Raw genomic sequence first — 22,711 nt, forward strand, 5'->3', positions numbered from 1 at the left:
AGATGACTGGAACAGAGAGAAATGTCTGTTGTATTGGTTAAGTAGGATAGGCCCTCTGGTCCCTCTAGGATCAAGCTCCTTCTCCTACATGCTTTAGGTTTTCAAAAGTTCCCAAAGAGACTTTGAGAAAAGTCAGTAGGAAATGGCTATTGCTTTTCAGTAGGTCAGACTCATGCCTGCAATGACTTGACTGAATTTTCTGATGTAATCCTACTAACAAATCTGATCTGCTGAGCCCAAAACCATATAAAGTGTGAGTAAAGTAAGATGTATTGCACTAAGCATAGCTGGAAGAAAAATAATAATGTATTTATTAAAAAGCATGGTTTGATATGTGTTAAGAAGTTGGTTTGACAGTCCAGGCTGTCTTTCTTTTTCAAAAGGTCAGAAAAAATACCATCATTATTTAGTTATCCTCTGTGAGAGAAAACAGATTTTGCATGACACAGTCATGAAAACCTATTTTGAAAGCTGCTTAGAAAATACTTTAATCTATGGAAGACTCATGGATTACTGTTGCAAGAATATTCCTTATTAATTCATAATACTACAGTTTAGAGCAGCATGTGAATTAAAATAATTGTACTGACTACAGTGTAGTTATGCTAAGAAACTTCTACCTCCCTATAGAGGATTAAGTAAGTGTACATCTCTGATGAGTATTTAACAGCTACACAAAATATTTTATAATTAAATTCATCAGAAGTAATAAGAACTGATTATAGAGAGATTTAAATCTTCAGCTTTCATGTTCAGATTAGCCTAGAACTATGATATTGAATCGACTACATTTTATGTTCCTTTCCTAAAACAATCCCTTCACAGTGTAATAATTTCTTGACAACAACACTAAAAATATTTGAAATTTTGTTTGTATATATTGTCAGGTGAAAAGTGGCCTTTTCCTCATAAATTAAATTTTTCCCTATGTAATTCTGAAATTTTATCTTTTTTTTTTTCTTTTTAATAGCAAAAAAAAATTGTAAACCAAACAATCAAGTGTATTTTTTTCCTTTACTAGATTTCACATAGTTTGGTTTACCTTCAGTTTTGAGGAGTTTTATTTGCTCACTTGTCTAACTTCTGATCAGCCTAATTTCTTCTGAGATTGTAATACAGACATTTATGTTGGCTATAATTTATTGTAACCATAATACATTTAGAAGATGCAATTGAGCTTCTCAACTTTGAGATAAGTTTTATGTGTATGGTATTTTCTATTCCGTTTCAAACTCACAGGATTTGCTCTCTGCACTTCAACGTCTTTTTTGGCAAAATTGGACTTGTGATTAACTTCTTTACTGACAGTATTAATCTTTGTCTTTCTGACTTATATGGCGTTATATATTACTGTAATTAGATGACATTATACATTGCCTATATCAGTAATCCATCCCAAAAGGAGGGAGAAATCAGGCTTTGGCCATGTGCCTGTTAGTCTTTAAGATTAAAGAGTTTTGGACATAGCTTCAAAGAATGGAGAAAATGAATTGCAATTATGGTTTCTTTTGCAAAGGTCTAATCACCCACAAAGGTTCAATATCTTTGACAGAGTGCAAAAGCAATGGAGAGTAATGCAGTGGATTGCCTCAGCTCTCCCTCAAAATTACTTCCTTCTCTTAGTTAAGATCTTCTGTGATCTTCACCAGTAACACTAAGTGACTTTTCCTTGGGTCTCTCCTGAGAAAGATTAGCATGATACAGTAGAAGCAAATTGCGAAGTGAGGAACCACCAACCTTAGTAACTCCCATCTAGTACTCTGGCCTCCTACCCTGGCATGTGTATCCTTCATCAAATGCTTCTTGCAGGCATCCAGATTCTGCTTGCAAAATCTAGGAGAGCAGCACCTCGCAATCAGGCAGGTTTTACATCAAGCCCTACATCTGCAAGGTAGTTTGCAGTAAAATAAAGTTTGGAGAATGTTACTCTTCCATTGTCTGAACATCATGGTTTAAATGAATCATAATATGAAATTTGTGATATTCAGTGTTCTTTGAGCACTTCTTGGAGAAGACTGCATTGACTGTCAGTTGAAGACTGTGGTTCAATTAATGGGATAATTTGTGTGATAATCGCATGTCATAATTTTGTTCTAAATGGCACACGGAGTTTCGTTCAGTTTTACAGGTAAAAATGACTGTGAAGGGAAACGACATGTGGAGAGAATTAATTGTTGATTGAGTTTGCTGTGTTACTTAATCTGAAATAATTTTTACTTAACAATACCCTCTTCAGTATTTTCAAGAGTTTATTCTGTTTTGCTTTGGTTTTTAGTTCATATGAATTAATTAGCCAATCTTAAGTCAGTGCCTGGATAGGAGAGATTGAATCAAAGGGACTTAAGCATTGTGTACTGTAAATATACTGCTTTATCAGAAGATAAACCCCATGCTGATGAGTATCTTTTCTTTCTGTTGACTGTTGTATCATTATATATGTTTAAAGCATAATTAGTTGGGATAACATGTCTTGACCTGGGTGTTTTACTTTGCAATTAGAATCAAGTAACAGTGTTTGTGAGATTGTTTTATATAATTGGAATGAGCTTCTCTCTTCCATTTGGTGTAAAGATAAGAGTCATTACAGCCTTTGAGACAACAGCAAACAATAGATTATCCTCCTGTGTTGTTGCTGGAGGCTTATGATTGTCATTCTCTTTCCACAGCGGATTGCAGTAATCTGAATTTTCATTCAGGCTGAAAAAAAATATGACAGTTAGTACCCTAGGTTGTCATTGTAGAGGCTATAATGAACTTTGATGTATTTTATTATATAAATGGAACTTCAGCCTTTTATTGTGGAAAGAACATTTCAGAATAAATATTCTTAGTCTTCCAGGAAATTTTACAAAGAAGCTCCTCTCTGTGAAAAAACCTTTCAGTTGTGGAAACTCCAATACTAGGCAGAAACTGATCAGAATTCCTCTATTATATGCATTATTTTAATAATTAGAGACACACTACAGATCAACTTTCGCTAATGATAGAATGACATTTTTTAGTAAATCATAATTCATCTATTTATATATTTATGCAATATATATAAGGCAAACTTTTATGCATACACACACAGAGGTATGTACATATTATCTATGATTAAGTCCTTTAATGTCGTTCAGAAGAGTGATTTTACAACAGAAGAATTATCCCTATTTCTCTGTAGCTATGGAAATCTGCGAAGAATACCATTTCAAAAATATTTCTGTACTAAAGACTCAGTCTATTGTAGGATAGCTGACCACCTTTCCACTCCATAACAGATACATTAGTGCTATTTATATGTAAACAGGGCAAAATAATTTCTAACATAAAAGTCTGCAAAATTATCTACTGCTGAAAATGCCTACAAAATGCTGGTTCATGCATTACACTTTTTTTAGGTTTTTACCTTTGTGCCAAACTCTGCAACACAGGTACCACAGGGGCTGTAGCATTAGCAATGCTCTTCTGACCCTCAGACAGTAGGCTGAAATTACTTGCTCATTTTGTAGGAACATTTAAATAATAAATTGCTTTACAACCTTTATAATATACTGAGCTTTGTACCATTGCATGTATTACTCTGGATAAAACAGATCTCGCTTTTGAAGGGCAAATTTCTTCCGGACCTTCTTCGAGTTCACTAATTGTTGGATTACATTTAGCTCCACAGGGGAAAAGGATGGACTCAGTGCCATCTCCTGCCTCACAGCTGTGAGAGATGACGAGCCTTAGAAGAGGGAGCCATGGCAACAGCAAAGCTCTTTGTGTACAGGCAAATTCCTGCAACTCTTTGAAGTAGCAAAATTGTTCCTGAAGTACTCTAGGCATAGATACGTGCTGACATAGATGAGTGCCACAGGTTCCCTTCTGGCACCTGGACATATGTGGGTGACGCAGGTCTGGTCTTCTTGAGACTGGAGCATGAATTTAAACCGTGGTGTTGGTAGTTAATTAAAAGATACAGAAGGTAAACAAGACTGTTTTGTTAAGACACTCAGATGTTAGCATTTCAAATGGATTAGTTCAGCTACTTTGTGTGGAGTGGCTCAAACACTGTACTGTCCAAAATGGAACTGTGTACGTTTCCTTTACATGTGCTTATTCTCAGCTAGTGTGACTGACTGAAGACTGTGTACTTCAGCTATAAGACAATCCTATAGGATTTAATTGCTTTTCTGTTTTCCTCTAGACTTAGAAATCTTTATTTCTGTAATATTTCTTGTCTTCTTTTTATTGAGTTTTAATTTGAAGAAAAGCTTATAAAACTTCTTCATGTAGTTTAAATTTTCTTCTATAGTTTTCTGATCAACATCTGTATGTAGTTTCTTAATTTTTAGCTTGTGACATTATATCTTCTTACAGTAGGCATCTAATTAAATATATAGAATAAACCGGGAAAAACTGAAGATCATCTTGTGCAACAATTTTCACTTAAAATATTTTGACTAGTTTAAAAATTGACTCTTTCTATAGGTTTATGGTTTGAGTCAAATACATGCTAAAGGAATAGCTTCTGGTCTTCATTAATTTTTATAATGGAAAACAATAGGACAATAAATGGAAACTTTATATGTGTGCCCAGTTATAAAGAATCTACTTCTGCCCTTTCCATTGTGTGGCTATATGTATTGAATGAAGAATCCACCAGACTGGTTGGATTTTTTTAATGATTACTTAGAAAGAAAATATCTACTTTGTGTCACTTTATGACTTAGTTCTTTAAAAAGAAAGAAGGGCCAGATTGGAATTCGAATTACATTGAATTATTGAGTTAATCCTGTAAGAGAACCCAGATCAAAATCTGGCCAATGTTCAGCAGTCAATTAGTAGAAAAATACAGTAGCTAATGACAGTTTCTTTCGGCACGTACTGCCTTATGATTACAGGAACTTGGTTATATGGGCATTAGTCATCATTTCCCAATATTAATTTCTGAGCTGTTGTCATTGTAGAATTGATTTGAACTGTTCTTATCTGTCGGACAGCTTTTAGGTTGACCATCTGAGGCATTTAAATCAAATGTGAGGTGCACACTTTGGTCTTCACTGTAGATGCATAGGATATTAAATTTATAACCCGGTCCTTTATTTCCTTTGATTTGTCTGGTTACATAAAAACTATTGAGTATGTTGACTGGATGTTTGTTATAGGTAAGAATTTGTTACTGACGGTAAAACAGAGTCAGTTTAAAGGACCTTAAAATTGATACTCTCAGGCCATGACATTTCAGAGCATTGGACTTCTAAGGCATTTCATTTTAACAAGATTTGCTTTATTTAGTATAAAGGAATATAAGGAAAAAATAGTGCACACTATTGCTTAAACTATACGATTTCAGTTCTCTGAGAAGTTTGATAATTGATAATTCTTCTTTCAATAAAGAGTCACATTTAATATATCCTACTAATTCCTTTCTGCCTCTCATCTTGACATTAGGAAAGTGGATATTTCCCTATTAAGTTCCACATAAGAGCCGGTGTTTTTAGTGTTTGTATAACATTAAGTGATTTCATTGTATAGGATGGCTTAAATGCATCACTTGCTTTCTGAGTGTCTTTAATAGTTGGCCTGGAATGTGATGTGATTATTTCCATTAAAGGGATAAATAAAACAAAGCCAGAGTTTCATCTGCATTGTGCAATAAACAAATATCATTTATGACAGTGCGATAGACCTTGTTTCCAATTTATCACATTTTTGAAGACAGAGTTGGTATGGGCAATGCCTGCAGAGACATTAATGTTCATAAAGAATATAATTAAGTTAAAAATAGGTGGGCTAACTTAATTACCAAAATCTTTTTCTTTTGTCATAGATCATAATTAGACACTCTAGTCAGATGAGTTCCCTGGGTTTTGGCATGTTTACTTCTGAAATATACTATAATATCTTTGCAGAGAAGCTGTACTGGTGTACTTAAAATTTATTGGACGTCTAGGAGTAGAAGCTGACCTAGCGGGAAGTACAAATATTCGTGAAATATACCGCAGAGAGTGCAATTACCTGTTTCATATTATGTATGCTCTTAGTAACCTGCTTTAGTTTTGATGGCACAACCAGATGGAAGAGTAAGATATTGCAAGAACTGCTTGTAGTAGCAACAGGCAAATTAGGAGAGGGGAGATTTTGATGCATGAATTTTTATTTACATAGCAGTCTGTAAAGCAGGAACTCAGTCCTGATTAGAATCCAAGCTTCCTCATAATAATAATAATAATAATGCAGAGAGTCATAACTGTAGATACATTTCAAAGTACTGTTGTATTATTTTTAGGAAGGTCAGTTTAATGCTTTACAATCTTTCTATTTGTTACTTCAAATTATGCTGTTATGAAAAAAAGGTGTTTATGGACTTACGGATGGGTTGTAAAACTGGATTTATAGACACAGTATTGAATTTCCTTGGTTTTGTATTTGTGTATTTGATGTGAGTCAATTTTCCATCTGAGAGAAAAAGGTTTTACAGGCCTATTTATATTTTCTGACAACCTGCATGATAATGGTAAATTTTCTTAATAAATGTTATCAAACTTCAGAGCTGTGAAACTAGTGTTTTGATAAATAGTGACAATTAAAATATCTTCATTAGCCAGTCACTTTGAGCCAGTAAAATAGGAATTTTATTCTCAGTACTTCTCGCCTTAAGCAGCTCATTGTCTGACCTTTCTTTCAGATCATAATTTGTGTTGAGTCCTGATTAATGTAAAACCACTCTTATCTGCCAAGAAATATTTGATTTCACAAGTGTTCCAGTGGGAGCTTAAAGAGGCTTGAGATAATCTGTGTCATTTTGCAATTCTTGTAACTCCTGTGCACTGCACAAGCACCATCTCTACCAAATAATTAAGAAAACTTTAGACGAAGAATAAAATGTACTCAGCCACAATGATTACTTAAAATCAGAGCAAACAACTGAGGATTTAACCTTCTCCAGTGTTCCCAGTCATCTGTTCTGGATTTTGGGGTGCAAGTACCTTTTGCAGGTTTTCAGCTACATAGAGTCACAGATCTGTTGCAGAGGAAAAATAATGGATTTGTACCTGGGATTTGGTGAAAAGGTGGGTGGAAGACAAGAGGAAGAAACTGATACTGACCAAGCAATGAGGTTAAGAACTGGGGAAAGGTAGGATTTGACCCTTATTTCTGCCAGAACACTTTACCGAGAGCAAGTAAGGAACTCAAAGGAAGTTGCAAAATTTCTCTATATGACAGGGATTAGGGCGAGGATTCAGTTTGGGGATGGTCAGCCCAAGAGGAGATTTGACAAGCAGTTGGAGGGAACTTGGAAGAGGTGGGTGAAAGGCACAGTGAGTTGACTGACTGGAATTAGTGTCTGGAGAAAATTCGTCTGGATAAGAAGCCAGAGAAGGGGAGGAAGGAAGGAAATTCATCACTTTTGGAGCTGGAACACAGTGCACTATAGTCTGCTCATGCTTTTGTCCCATGACATCACCCTGCAGAGCAGTAAGTGTCCAAAGTCAATGCAACACCCATGGCTGAAGTACTGTTTTTCATTTGGTTTCTGTTTTAAACCAGAAAATTGGAAATAAATATTATGTCAAAAATAAGTATTTTAGGTTGCAAAGCCAAGACTTCAAACATTAGGAAGTTAAGGTAGGTTGTCTGGTTCATATGTAGAATGTATCAGATGGAAGTCTTTAATTATTTAATTATGTCTACATGACATTTTCCCCACAGAACCTGCTATGAAACGTATGTATCTGCTTTGGGGATTAAGTGGCTTTTTGTGGTAATGAATGCTTTGTCTTTGAGACAACTAGCCTTAGTTGTCTCCTTCTTCAGGATTTAATTTTGCTTCACATTTGTTCAGCATCAGCAAAACGTAAGTAATACTGACCTATTACATCTTAAGTGTTCTGAAAATGCAAGTATTAATGGGCGTCTGATTGCTACGATGGAAAGATCTTAGGAAAATTACCAATTCTGTTTTAATAACACTTTTAATTAATGTGTGGTAAATAAAACATAGGCTCAGGCCTTGAGCAAAGAGAATAAAACTAAAAATACCAAAGAGCTACTCATTAAGGAGTTCCCAATCTGTGAACTGAAGGAGGAAGGGACCCAGTGGAAAAATAATAAGCATGTGATTATGCAATTGAAAAAAACCTATATTACAAAGGCGTCTTTAATTCTGGCATTTACTGCTGTTTGATCTCCTGATGTAATTGTGGGGGTAATTTATGGATTAGCTATATACATCTTGCCCTAGGAATTAACAGATATTTGGTTTTAACTTTACTAATTTGAGACATCCTTTATTGGTACTGATATTATTTTATAAATAGCAAATTGCTGTGTTAGTCTTTTCCAGTGAAAATACATTAAGTAGAAACTATATCATATATCTTGTTCTGAATGTCTCAGAATGGACTTTTTTTTAAGATGGGAAAAAGAAGAATAACACTAGCTAGAAGCTTCTTATGTCTTGTGGAAGGCTTCTAGAATACCTGTGATGTCCTTCTAGTAGGGGAAGGGGCTCTTATTTCTATGGTATCACCAATTTTTCTGAGTAGGTTCAAATCTGCAGTGACATTTGTCAGATTTCTGTGACTTTAGCATGTTAGCTTGTATAACTTACTAGCGAAGTAGAAAATTTATAAGGTCCCTATACTTGCAGATGTGTTCCTGCTACTTTCGGTTTTGTTGCATGACTATGTTGTTGTATTTCCTTAATTTAGCATAGGTTATTCTTATAAATAGTGATATTTACTGCTGGTTGCTTTCCTGAGAGCTGTTTGTCTGAAACCATATACAGAGAGGCTGGGAGAAAGCAGAAATCAAAAGGATAGGTTAGTTTTAGTCTTCTGGAGAGGAATCAGTTATGAAAATGTTTCCAAAGGACAAGATTAATTTGCAGTCTGAGCTCCCTAAAGGCATGCTGTGTCTTTCACTTGTAATGATGAGAAGATATTCATTGCAAGATGGATAAAATTATGTTCTCCAAAGACTGCATTTTATCTGCCAGTAGTAGGACATGGAAAGAAGCACCCATGAAATTAATTATAAAACTGTTTCTCAGAAATGTGTAAACATGACAGTGGCAGTGATCTCTTTTACACCTCTTGGGTCCTGTGTTTTAACTGTGATTGAATTGAGCTGTCAGATTACATACAGAGTGACAACTCTTTACTAGCTGCAGCTGGATGAATAATGCAAAGACAATGTTTGCAATCATCTTTTACTATATAAAATAATTCTTATTCTTTCAAAAGTCCTTTTGAGTTACAGGTGTATTTGTGTGGCAAGAGGTATCACAGATATTTGTGAATATATAGCTGTAAACTTGCTTCAAATTCACTTTATAGTAGTGAAATATTAGATAATTGACATACTGAAGAATTCATCTAATATTCTGTCAGCTGCATGTCATTAGTCATTCTCTTTAGCTGTGAGTTATACTCTTGCATTAAAGAGAGGAATAACATTAAAATGTTGGTGGCCAAATTCCAGGAAAATACTTGGTGATGAAACTGCGTTGCTGGAGTATTTATGAATCAATTTGTGATGCAACTTTGTGAACTTCTGAGCTTAAATGTATTAGTTATCCTTCAAAACTCATATTTATGCAGAAAATGAGAAGGGTGAAGTTCATGAAATTTATGGATGTTCAGTGTCTCTCGAAAACTAGGCCATTTAAGGTAGCTGTTTAAAATATGCAGGTTATTAGGGATTTGTTGGAAAGATTGACTGTGGAGAGCACTGTCATTCTAGTGATGTTAATGGAGCTGTCACATTGTTTTCATGCTACTGTTTTTGTAATCTTGCCCATTATTTTCTTTTTATGCTTCTATTCCTTATTCACATCCCTGAATGTTAATCTAGTTCAGATCAGCACGTCAGAATTATAATTTCTAATCGTACTTGTTTGAAATCTCTGACATTCCATTGCCCTTCCTGGACTAGTTCTCCTCTTAACATTTGCTTATTGGAGAGGAAAGAGAAAAGTCTAAAATAACAGTTACAATAAAATACCTGTGAAACATTTTTAAAGTTAGAATACTCTACTTGTCCATATCTGATGAGTTTAAAAATTTGATGAGAATATCTGGTAGTGAAAAAAATAGTAATATAATTCCCCATATTTAACAAAAGTTCTTGTTTTCTAAATAATCAAAAAGGCATAGTGAAATGCTAAAATAGAAGCATATTGCATTTTCAGATCCCTGTATTTTAAATCCTATTTCCAATGTTCAAAATTACACTGCAAATATTTCTGAAGTCTGACAAAGGAATTTTTTTCACTTTTAAACACAACTGTGTCTGTAACATTTTACAAAAAAATGCAAATGTCTTGTTTGGGAAGGGTTTACGAGACTGTCCAGTTGGTCTTGGGATCAGCTGTATCTTTTTAAGGTGAGTTGGTGCTTTTGCCAAGTGTTCTTAGGAACACACTGTGAATTTTCAAGTGATCTTATCCTCCAGATTTGCACTGTGACTTCTTGTTTCCTTATGACTCTGTCAGCACTTTTCCCGTCTTTCACCATTCTGCTTAAAATGGCCTATTGGTCTGACATATCGATCCCACTTGGTCCCATGACTAATATTGATTTTATTCTCAATGGGACCATAGCCTTTCATCAAACTTACTTTTTCTTTCATATCAAAATGACGTTTGATTAGCTTATTTGACACTAGAAGGCAACTGCACTTGGTTATGATCAATGCACTTGTATTCTCTGTTCCTTATCATTCTCAGTAAGACTGCATTAACAAATGAACCATGAAAATATTTCAACCACCTGTCAAGCAGTTGGAAAAGCTTACTCCTGTTGTTAGGCAACACGTAGGTGCTCTTCTTAGCTCTATTAGAAATACTGGACCACTATTCCTGTGGTACTTGTCTACTACAGCATAAAGTATAGCAGATTTTTGGCTAAAGGCAGATCATGTTTCTGGTTTTGTTTACTTTGTCTTGTCTGCATGGAGAAAGGAAAGTTCATAGAATCATAGAATGTTCTGGGTTGGAAGAGACTTTAAAGGTCATCTAATTTCAACCTCCTTCCATGGGCAGTGACACCTTCCTGTAAACTAGGTTACTCAAAGCCCCATGTAGCCTGGCCTTGAACACTTCCAGGAATGGGGCATCCACACCTTCTCTGGGCAGCCTGTTCCAGTGTTTCACCACCCTCATGGTGAAGAAAGTTAATCCAAATTAACTGCAAAAATAATATTAGTAAAACTATATTAAACATGTATCTGAATCCTCTTATTCAGTTTTAAGGTGGCCTTAATTCTATTTATTAATTATTTTCTCTTTCATTCTGCGTAAGGATAGCCATACAAACTGCTAATACAGTTTAACTAATCTTCTTCAAAGTCCCATTTTAATTAATTTGGATTAATTCTTCAGTATTCCTACTTAGATCAGTCTTTTTCACTGACACATTATCACTAATAGTTCAGATACAGCCTCTTTCATGCTGGTGGATATTTAGTGGTGTCAGAAGTAGTGCAAATTCAAAGACAGTATCATCTGCAAGAAGTTTTCCAGTAGTCCTTGATGTGTAATACAAAATATGCACTCAGTAACTTATAGCGTTTTGTCATAGATAAAAAACTGTGTTACCTTTTAAGGCATAGTTAGTACTGTAAGACACCCTCAGTGTGCCTCTGTGTACAGTGAAGGAACTGACCTCATGTATGTATATATATATATGTATATATATCTTTTTCTAATTGGTAACTTCATAGGTAGCCAAGTGATTATTGTATACTTGGGGGAACAGATACTGTGGCTGCCTTCATGACTACCAATTACAAAATTATGTAAATAAATACAGGGAGAATTGGAAAACTTTTGTCCATATTTTCTAGGCAAAATACATGTAATTTAGTTTTTCAACTTGAGTAAACCTAGAAAAGAGTAGTGAAAAATAAGAGAAGGTTTAAAGGAATAAGAGGTAAAATTTAAAAATGGACACCACAAAATGTTCTTCTTTTTAAGATGACGAGGAAAGCAGAACAGTTTCTTCTGCTATTCTCATTCTCATCAGGAATTGAAGCATAAATAAGAAGTTTGCGCTTGAATGGAAAAAAAATAAGGTTTTTTGTTTGCTTGTTATATTTTATTCCCCCCACCCCCCTCCAAATACCTCAGGTTATTGTATATTTCTGAGTTAACATAGTTATGGAATATTATTTTTTCATACTTTTGTTTAATCTGGCCAAATGACACCACATTGTACATCAAAAAATATTATTTACATTAAGAAATACTATTCCTTTCCCTGTTTTCATTTCCCTCTGTCACATTTAGACTGTATCTACATGACTGTAATCCTGATCAATGACTCTAATATAAAGGGAGGTACATATGTTCTTCTATTACCAGACATGAAAATGAGATTACTGGAAGCATTAATGTCATATCTGAAGGTGTGAGTTCATTACTTTTAACCAGTTACATCCAATGAACATACAAATATGTTTCCCATCTGAAGTAATTTTAGCAGGAAAAAAAATCTTTAAAATACGTTCTTAATTTTTGTTTCAGAATTGTCCCTTTATTGCTGTAATTATTTCAAAGTAAGGAGTGTTATTTTGGGTTGGATTACCTCTGTAACTGTTTTGCATATGGTGCAAAGCCTTACCTCTCACCTAGTGTGTTTAAGGAACACAGAACTGGATTTCTTAGCAGTGACTCACTTTTCTTGAAATTTGCATTATTGACATTTTTGATGGGCTTAAGGACAGGGAATAAGTTTTGGAACCAGAATTGTCTTACCTCTGCAGCAGAATGTCTTTCACATCTTTTTAGCTTTCCTATAAACTACTCACAGGGATTCACTTGCTTCTGCATTCTTCCAACATAGCTGCTAAGAAGCTGTTTTGTGAGGAATGTTAGCAAACACATGCTACTGTTTAAGCTATAGCTGAGGTGTAGTGGTAGCATTTACTGGTTTGGTTGAAGAGGAGGAGCAGAAGTGCTCAGGTACTATTGTTGGAATTAGACTTCTGCATGAATGTGTGAGTTCTTGAAGCTGACATATTCTCACTTGCCAAAATGTCTTTTCCCAAAAGGTGAATACGTGGGGAAAATTGCACAAAGTCATCAACAAGAAGTTATTGCTTGTAAAGCATGTTTCCTCTCATTAGGGAATAGAAGAATATTTTTAAAAATTCATGGCCTTTTTTTCTTAAGTGTATTGAGATGCTGTTATCTTTAATTTGAGAAACACTGGATATGGTGAGTTTCCAAGCTCCACCTATTTTCATTTTGTATAGTATTATTCCTTGACAATATTGGTCATTTTTCATCACAAATACTTGCTTAAAAAAAAAAAAAAGGCTAAACCCACATTTTAAAAATTAATATTATATTTTAAAAGCCATTTTAAAGGATTTACATAGTGAAAGGGGAGTAGTCAGTGCCCTTTTCCATATGGCACTGGTGTGTTCAGTCATGGTAAATGTGTAAATAAGATCAAAGTATATGTGCTAATGCTAGCAGGTTTCTCGTTTTAAGATAAAAATCCATCCATGTTTGTGAGATTCATGGTGGGTTTCTTTGAATAAGTGCCTAAAGTATCATGTTTATAATATTTCTTTTGGCAAGGAATAGACTGCACGATACTACTTGAAATTCTACACTGAAACCAAAACCTCAGTAAGTTTTCACACACAAATCAACAAATAGTTTGCGATCCTACAGTGTTTTCATATCAATAAATTATTAGACAAACTTTCTTTTCTGCATAATGAACAGATGTGAGAAACTAGTGTATTTGTCTTCATTGAAATCAGTGCCATTCTACTTAGGCTTCTTAGATGAAAATGACTTCACAAATATTAACCATCAACTAATTAAGACATAATTAAATGCAAATACTGGTTAGCAAAAGCAATTGAGAGAAAGACATATGATTAGGGAATTACCAACTGATTTAACACTTGGAGTTACCAGCTAGGCATCTAAGCTATTGATATGAGCACAGAAACTTCACTTGATAAGAATAATACAAGGGGAAAATACACCATGTCTTCACATTGTGTTAGTTCCCAAACTGCTAAGCAAATGTAGCAGAATATATTGAGAATGTAAATTGTAGGTTAATGTTGCTTTATGTTCAATGATTAGAGAGGTTAAAAATCATTCCAAATGTTGAAAATTTATCAAGCTACCTGATGCAGAGAGATTTTTTGACAGCTGGTCATTCAAGAACTAGAACGGGAGATAATTACATACAAGGTAATATAGCCTTGCTACTGTTTTCAAGGACACTGCCATTTTTCTAACATTAAAGCTTATGTTGACAGCCTTTATCTTTGGAGCAGATTTAAATAAACACTGTCAAGATGATATGAAGACTGCTGGGATTAATAAAACATTTGAAGTTTCCTAATGTCTGTCAAAGTGTGTGTTATATATAAGTATTGAACTGATTCAAGAGCAAAAAAAATAGTCTTTCAGTCAGATACTGTTGCATGTGCTGTTTTTTTGTTATTTTCTGTCTGTCCAAATACTCTTAAGATTGTTGGGCTAAATAAGACAGTAAATTATAAATTGCATGTAAATATTAGTTTTCCCCCTTTCTGTGGCTTATTTGATTAGGTTTTGAGAGATTAACTTCTAAATTCTCCCTACTGAAAAATCTGGGTCAGCCTTTTGCAGTTGTGTATGCATTTTAATTAGAGACATGTGCTGTGAGAAAGACAGCTTTCCTCAGAGAGTTCCTCTTGTATAAGAAAAGAAACTACAACCTAAAACCAAAACAAATAAATTGCCAAAAGAAAAAAAAACCAACAAACCTCAGTCATGATACGAGACTGAATTTCCAATCAGCAGTTCTGATAAAGTTGAAGTAAGATAAGGAGGTTTGAGGAAGACAGTTTTCAAGTGCCTTATTATGCAAAAGTACAGAATTTCAATGAAAGTATTATGGGCCTCCACTTTTTCCTATACATAGTTCACAGTTCTCTAGCTCTTCTGATCACTGAGAAAAAAAACCACACACACTACTGCAGCACCATGGTTTGGAAGGAAAAGGTAATTTTCTGTGACAGTTCAGGCTAGCCAGGCAGGGTTTTTCCTTTTGTGATGAACTTTGGGGACTGTTTATTGCTTAGTGATTTGAAACAAATGCAACAGCATTAGATATTAAAATGATAGTGTTAGTTTATCCTGGTAACTGATTACTATTGGCTTATTAGCAGATATAAGGTGCCCTAGCATCTGTAAAATGAATGGACTTGTAATGACTTTAAAAGCTTTCCTGTAGTGTTAAGGATTGTCCATTTTGCATAAGACTAATCAGTTAAAGTGTAGACAAGGTTATTACTAATGAAAGTCTAGTATAGACCTTCAAATTTGGGTAAGTTTGTATGTTTTCTCTTATTTCAGTGTTTTTCTTGAAGTTTTTTTTTTAATTTTCTTTAACATAATGACAGTTAGCAATGCATTTTCCATACTGTTACAGTCTAGTTGTGGTATTCTTGTAATTTTGAGGCAATTACATTTATTTTAGACTGACTTCTTGTTTATATTCTGCCCCAAGTTATAATGAAAACATCTTTAGACACTTTGGAATTGTAAGTTTGTTTTTTTTCTTTGTTTCTGGTTTGTGTTTGTTTGTTTGGTTTGGTTTGGTTTTTTTTAAAGTATTTTCCCCTCTCATAGTCAAACTATTTTTGGATATATACAGGAATAATGCAGAAATTGTAAAGTTGTAGCAGTTATGAACTTTTTAGTAGAGAAGCATATGCCTAACTAACTTTGGGTACAGACAGTGATAAAGTTAGTTCCATATGAAAAACAGGACTGAGCACATACCACAGATCTGTTTTTACTGCATCTTGAATATATTAATACATAGGCATGTATTGTTCTTGAGGGACAGAGTGAACACAACAGCTTTGACTCCTCAGCCAGTCCGAGGAGGTCATTCAATGCATATGAAGACTAATGAGAGTGTCAGCATAAGGACATGTATAGTTCCTCATGTGGAAGGAATTCATATGAGAAAATGCATGGGAATTCAATAAAAGAATAGCCTCTTTGGCTATTTCAACCTTTATAAGCCAGTACGATACTTTCCTGTTGATTATTTTTTAAGGAAGGAAGGAAGGAAGGAAGGAAGCAAGGCAGGCAGGCAGGCAGGCATAAATGGCAACCAGCACAGCTCACAGATTTTACCACAGTGTGAACTAAATACAGTTTTTTGCCTGTAGCCTTCACGGTTAGAGGCATTATTGAAGGCAATTGAATAATAACAGACCTTCTTTACCTGCAAACACTGAGCACTTGATAAATTGAGCTTTGGGGTGCCTTACCAAGTATTCCAGGTGCCTACCTGTTTTCCAATAGATGACACATTGGGTGCCTCCTTTTCCGCTTTACTGTCAAGACATTGAAACTGTAAAGAGAAGCATCAGCCAAGAATGCAATGAAAAGCCAAGAAAAACAACAGTCAAGAAAACTGATAGTTCCGTACACACAACACAGTATATACCCTAGTCTGTATAACCAGTATGTCCCGATCAAGCAGTGCTTCGAGCTGTCAGTCTTTTCCATCCTTTTGTATTTTTACATGATAATTTTAAATGTGCACATTTAAAAACATTTCAATAGTACACTTTAGTTTCCTGTGGTCTGTTGTGCTTAAAAGCAGACTATCATATCTGGCTACCAGGAGCCACAGAAAGGAGATATTGGCAAAACTGAACCTTTTCTTTTTTTTTCATAAAGTTACAGATACACTAGTAAATTTGACCACATTCAACTAAGCAGTACCGAGTCTGAAGTCTGCAACTTTAACATCTAGGCTCAGTTGCTGTAATGAATTCTTTTATGAACTTTAAAATGTAACTGCATGATCTGTTTTATCACTCTCTGATATTCCTGTAGTTTACTGATAACACAGGCATTTTAAAAAAATGTTCAACATTAATGTTTTAAACACTCTCTTGATTTGATCCCTTTTATTGTGGTTTTATTGACATTTTTTTACATAGTTTATAACAGGTTATACTTCAGCCTTTCTATAGCTGGTTTCCAGGTATATGACTGAGACCAAGTTCCTTGTCTTACTGTGCAGGACCCCAGCAGCATATTTATTTTGTGTTGCCTTTTTTTTTTTTTTCCCCTCAGTTGTTTTCTGTGCCTCATTGAATCTTGCAGTAATTTTATTGTTCATTTTAAGGCTTTAAAAAATTTTGCCCTCTGTTAAGAACTTGCCTTACCATTTATAACAGGTCAGATTTTGACAGCAATTTTTTTCTGTGCACTGAAGCATGTATCATATTAAGAGATGCACAGTAAGCAAGAAGCTTTCCTTGCGATGTCTCTCTTGTGATACCAGCTCTGGGAATGCTTCCCATTGGAAGTATCTTAAAGCATTTTACAAGAAACTTAAATATCAGACACATTTTACAGATGAGTAAACAAAAACACTAAGGAGTGACATGATTCAACTACATCAAACACAGAATACAAGTCTTCTGTGGTCTAGCCGAACCGTTAGCATCTAGACCAAATTTTCACAGATACCATATCTGCTTTGTGAATGTAATGAAACAAGAATGGTGATATGAATACAGTCTGCTACTTAAGAACAGTTAGCGAGTTCCTCCTGCATGCTATTCAAAAGCTACCTCTCTTTAATCTGTAAAAAATTGCTAATTCAGTCGGTGGTTTGGGGTTTTTTTGTTTGTTTTGTTTGGGATTTCTTTGTTTGTTTTATAGCAATTAAATAGTTTAGTGGTTCACTTGCAGCTCTGATGTGTGTACACATACTAGAAGGTCTCCATACCAGGAAGGTGGCCACAAAGGATGTTTTTAACTCACTTTGCTGATTGTCTATCTGGATCCAGCATATCCGTTCAAGGAAAAGATGTGGATTCAAAAGACTATCTCCTTGGCAGTCTTTACAAGTCTGTGATAATCCCAGCAAAGGTTTAAACAGTTTTTGACATTTTAAATCCTTGAAAAAGAAAGCCTCTTTTGCCTCCTGCCATTTCTACATGCAGTCATGCCCTTTAGTGGAATTTGGATAATTTAGCCGAAAATGCGCGTCTGTTGCATAGGATAGAAATATCATTCAACTACATAGGTACTGTTTCTGAATATGGATTATTACCAGATTCCAGATTTTAATGAGGAAATCAACTAATAAATGGTGAAGAGTTTTCCTGGTGCAAATGTCATACTCTGTTTTCATCTTCCTGGTGTTTACTTTTGTCACTCTGTTGCTTAGAGTATAAATAATTCAGGGCAGAGACTTTGGACTCATGGTTTTGGAGTTCTGTTTTTGACTCTTACGCAAAATATGCATATATTATATTTACATATACCTATAAAGTTAAAAAAAAAATAGACTACACAAGATTTTTTTCAAATGGGACTTTTTCTAAGTAACTTTGGCCTTTACATTGGCATTGTTCCCAGTGTATTCTTGAGCAGTTCCTGGACTACACTATGCACTTTAAGGAGGAAGACTAAAAAGGTCAAGTTGTTTGTAAAATCATTAGTGAAATGTCAGAAACAATTTAGTCTAAATAAAATATCTCTCTAAAGATAAGAAGTACCCATTATGAAAGATTCCTTCCAACTGCATATCTGTGCTGTTGAATTCATCGGATAAGAATTGGGCAGTTGGCAAGAACTAAATGATAATATGGCAGGTATACATTTGACAATATTCTCCCCGTAAAAGCAAAGGATAAAAGAGGGCTTTAATTTTGAGGGGAGTGAAGGCTTTTAGTTTGTTTGTTTGAAATAGAAACTCAGACTGAAACACATCTAACACAATTTCTCATCGTGACCCCAAATATAGCTTGAGTTTCAAGTTAATGCTACCTTAATTGGCAGGTGATAAATAAGCTCCATATAGTATTGTTTGTTTATACTGTGACATACTGTGTTGTAATAGTAGTATTTTTTGCAAAGTGTGAAAGTGTCCCAACAGTTTACCTCATGGAGTCTTACCTGGTGATGGAACAATTTGAGAGTAAGGCTCATCCTTTTTCTAGCTTTTGCTTTTTTTTCTCCCCCCCCCTCATTCTTTGGAGAATAAGTTTGCGGTCTTATCAACCTGAACATGTGCCATTCTGATGCATCAGGTAGGAATCCCTCCTGCATTGTTGCCAGGATGTGATGACCTGTGATACAAGAGAAGGAGCAATAAATGCAGAGATTGAGTCCGCTGAGGGAAGTGGAACTTGATGGGGGAGATCTATGAAGGCTTTGGCAGGCCTTAGATTAGTATTTTTAGTATGGGAAAATTCAGCTTCTGAGACTGACTTGATGTCAAAGTTCATTATAATTCAGATGATTATTACTACTCTAGGTTATTTTAAAAGCATGAGCTGCAGGATTTCCTGTGGTTTGCAGAGCAAAGGAAGATTGATGTTTGCATTTCTGTAGTACCTAAGGATTCTGTATGAATAAAATATTCAACAGTAGTTAAAGGGATACAATATTGGATGGATGGCACTCATCTTTTCTGCTTTTTATAAAGAATTTGGTCATTAGTAATTCTGGGACTCATGATATGTCACTAGCACTAAAGAACCTTCCATTTTCAGGTACTCAGTTTATCAGAGATTCTTTTTTGAAAAGTTTCAAGAGTCTGCAAACCTTGAATGACAAAAATGTAGTTTCTGTTTAGATTAGTGTTTGATGCATTTTGTTATTTTTCTAATAAGCAATAAAAGCCTAATTTGAGGCATGGGTAAAGCAGTGTTTATAGATCTTTTGTTTCATTTACAGCATTCACAATGCTCACTGAATTAGCTTTTCAGAATCCGAGTGGTGCTTATTAATACTGGCTGATGTCTTTATCATAAAATTTTAGAGTATTTTATGATTATTTCTAAAAAATATTTTGTATCAAAGACTTATGTTCGTTGCAAATCTTAATGAGACTATTTTGTTGACATTAGCTATTAAAACAAAAGAGTTGACATGATGGAATATAGCAAGTGCAATGCAATACATTCCTCTTCAGTCCCATTGAGATCTTACATGCTTCAATGATGTTTCAGCATCTGAATCCTAATTCAACAGAAGTTTTTTTGCACTAGTACAGCAAGGATCATATAACACAAAAGGCATTCAGGTGCTTTTAAACTCTTCTGCTTTTCAGAAAACTTTAAAAAAAAACCCAAAAAGTTTCATGTTTACAAATGACTGGCTCTGTCCATGCCTTAATTGCTCGTGAGTATCGGGGCCTCGAAAGTTCAGTGTGATCTTAAATGCAACTTTTCACAGTTACTTGTAATTGGCATTATATACTGGGCTACTGCACAATTCCTGGTGCTTTTTGTTGGAAGCAATTTCTGTAACTGGTTTCTATTATAACAAGGCTATATCAAACAGTGAATCCAAATGTCTCCCTCCTTAGTTCATTTATTCCCTCATTTGCTTTAAAGTTAAGTTATATCATAAGGCTTTTGTCACTGTTAGTGAGACTTATTGATGTCTGAATATGTGGCCATTTATTCATTCCTCATTGAATGGATATTAATGGATTTGATCAGGAAATCATATCTCACCTTGCAAAAGTAACCACTTTGTGATTAGGATGTGGTTCAGACAGATCTCACACACAGCGCTCCCCCGATTTCCTTACTGAAAACAAAAGCAGCCCTGCTATTTAAACATTAGCTATTATTTCATTAAAAAATTATACCAACCTGGATTTTTTTATTATAATGAATGTGACAGAGGACAAATGCATAGATCTTAATATACTTCCATGACATAAAGACTGATGTGTTAGTGGCTTCGCTAGCAAATTAAGATCTTTCTAACCAAACAGGAAACTCTGACTGCAACTCTCTTCATATTTTGATGTATAGCTGCAGTTCAAAGGATGAATTGTGGGTTATAAAACTGACTGAGCTGGAAGTTAGGCTACTTCTTCCCTTCTCCCACAAACATGAATGAAGACTAGGTGATTAATGTACATGTGTTTCCAGTTTTCCATAGGCGTATTATATGCTCTGCTGTTCACATTAGGATTTTCTGTAGAATCAAATATGTAATAACAAAATGAAAGCCTAAAGACCCCCCAGGCTGCCATTCACTTTAGCCGAATATGAAATAAACTAGGCTTAAGCATGTTTTTCTAGAACAAAAGCAGAGCAGACCAGTCATTTTAATAAAAAATCTATTTACCTTGTTTATATAGAAGAACAGAATCTAATCTATTTGTGTGCCCATCTGGACTAGATTGCTCATTTTAAGTTAATTTAACAAATGATAGACTGCTACTGGCTTTTTCTTTCCCAGGAGAAGAGGTTGACAGACAGCTGTGTAGAGATGCAATCTACCCAATCCCAGTTGTCTGTGAAGCTCCGTGCCCAAAGGACTGTGTACTCAGCATGTGGTCCGCATGGTCCTCCTGCTCACACACCTGCTCCGGCAAAACCACAGAAGGGAAGCAGATGCGCGCCCGCTCCATTCTGGCGTATGCAGGTGAAGGTAAGGTCGCATACACTTGCAGACTCTTGTTGGATTGTGAATTCTCAACTGTCTTTGCAGTGTCAAAGTAATTTCTCGATCAGCAGAAACAAATTATTAGATGGACCTGTCGTTTTTTTAAATATAGAAAAAATATTTAAATGTTTATCCTATATTTACTCATGGTACCTAAAACTGTTTTAAAGAGGAGATTTTATTTTATTTTACTTATTTCAAAAAGATGACCGCTCAAATGCTAACAAATTACTTTTTTAGCTTCTTAGCTGACTTAGTGACTGATTTTACCCCATTACCATTTTTATGCATAGTAAGACTTTGGTTTTACCCCTGAAAATCCTCACTCATGTTAATGGTTTCCATTCATGCAAATGGTCCTGTGCAGCATCTGCAGCAAATGCCTAGAGAAGACAGCTGCAATATAAAGGAGAAGAAGAAAAGGTTTTAGATGTAGTTTCATATCCTTTCATGATTTTCCATGCTTCCTATAAATGGTTTGGTTTGTTCTTAAGTATTTTTGGGGGTAACAGAGCAAATGTACTACTGACGGTAAAGTTAAATGCCTTCAATTTAAAAGGATAAATGCATGTTTTAATTCTTCTTTCAAGCTGTTAAGCATTTTATTACTTCAGAATTAAGATGAAATTTAACTGAAAAGTGAAACTTCTTTGTTTGCAAACAAAATTATTTTCATTGCTAAAAGTATACCACGTATTTGATGTGATTCAGATAATTATAAAAAAATATATATGTAGCAGACCTGGAACATTCAACCTTTTCCCTGGAAGGGAGCTTTACTACAAGTGTAAGAAGCAATCAGAACTATACTCATTTTAGTAGGTGATGCAAATAATAAATTACTTAGATGGATCTGTGTAACAAAGTAGAAATGTTTGTAAAATTAGAAACAGAATTGAGTTTATGTTGTCCCTTTTTTTATAGTGTGTCAAATGGACTCTTTTTGAGGCAAAGACAGAACCAAGTTTTTAGATGATAATTCAAATAAACATATAATCATATGCTTCTTGCTTTTCCGTGTAGGGCAAGATAATATATTTTCCATATGCTTATGCAATTTTACTGGAGACAGAAGTTTAACATCCTGGCAAGCATACCACACAAGTGAAAACCTAAATTTATCTAGAAAATTATTCTACTTTCTTATGCTTCTTTTTAGAAAGTATTTATTCTGAGTTTGGAACTTACATTTAAGTATAATTTACAAGGCTGTAGATGCGGCAAAGCAGCTAAGCATGGGCTGGATTTTAGGTGTGTGAATTTTATTTATGT

The 22,711-nt window shown here is 34.8% G+C and overlaps 1 protein-coding gene across 1 annotated transcript in view; it reads left to right on the forward strand.

Moving 5' to 3' along the window:
* THSD7A (thrombospondin type 1 domain containing 7A) overlaps nt 1–22,711 on the forward strand; it is a gene marked incomplete at its 3' end in the record, with an annotated part of 196,496 nt that overhangs the window by 105,197 nt on the left and 68,588 nt on the right. The window contains exon 8 of the mRNA XM_080339999.1: nt 21,233–21,424. Within this exon, the coding sequence (XP_080196125.1) occupies nt 21,233–21,424 (192 nt within the window). The remainder of the gene's footprint in view (nt 1–21,232; nt 21,425–22,711) is intronic.

Source organism: Nesoenas mayeri (assembly GCF_963082525.1).
Source record: "Nesoenas mayeri genome assembly, chromosome: 2".
NCBI lineage: Eukaryota > Metazoa > Chordata > Aves > Columbiformes > Columbidae > Nesoenas > Nesoenas mayeri.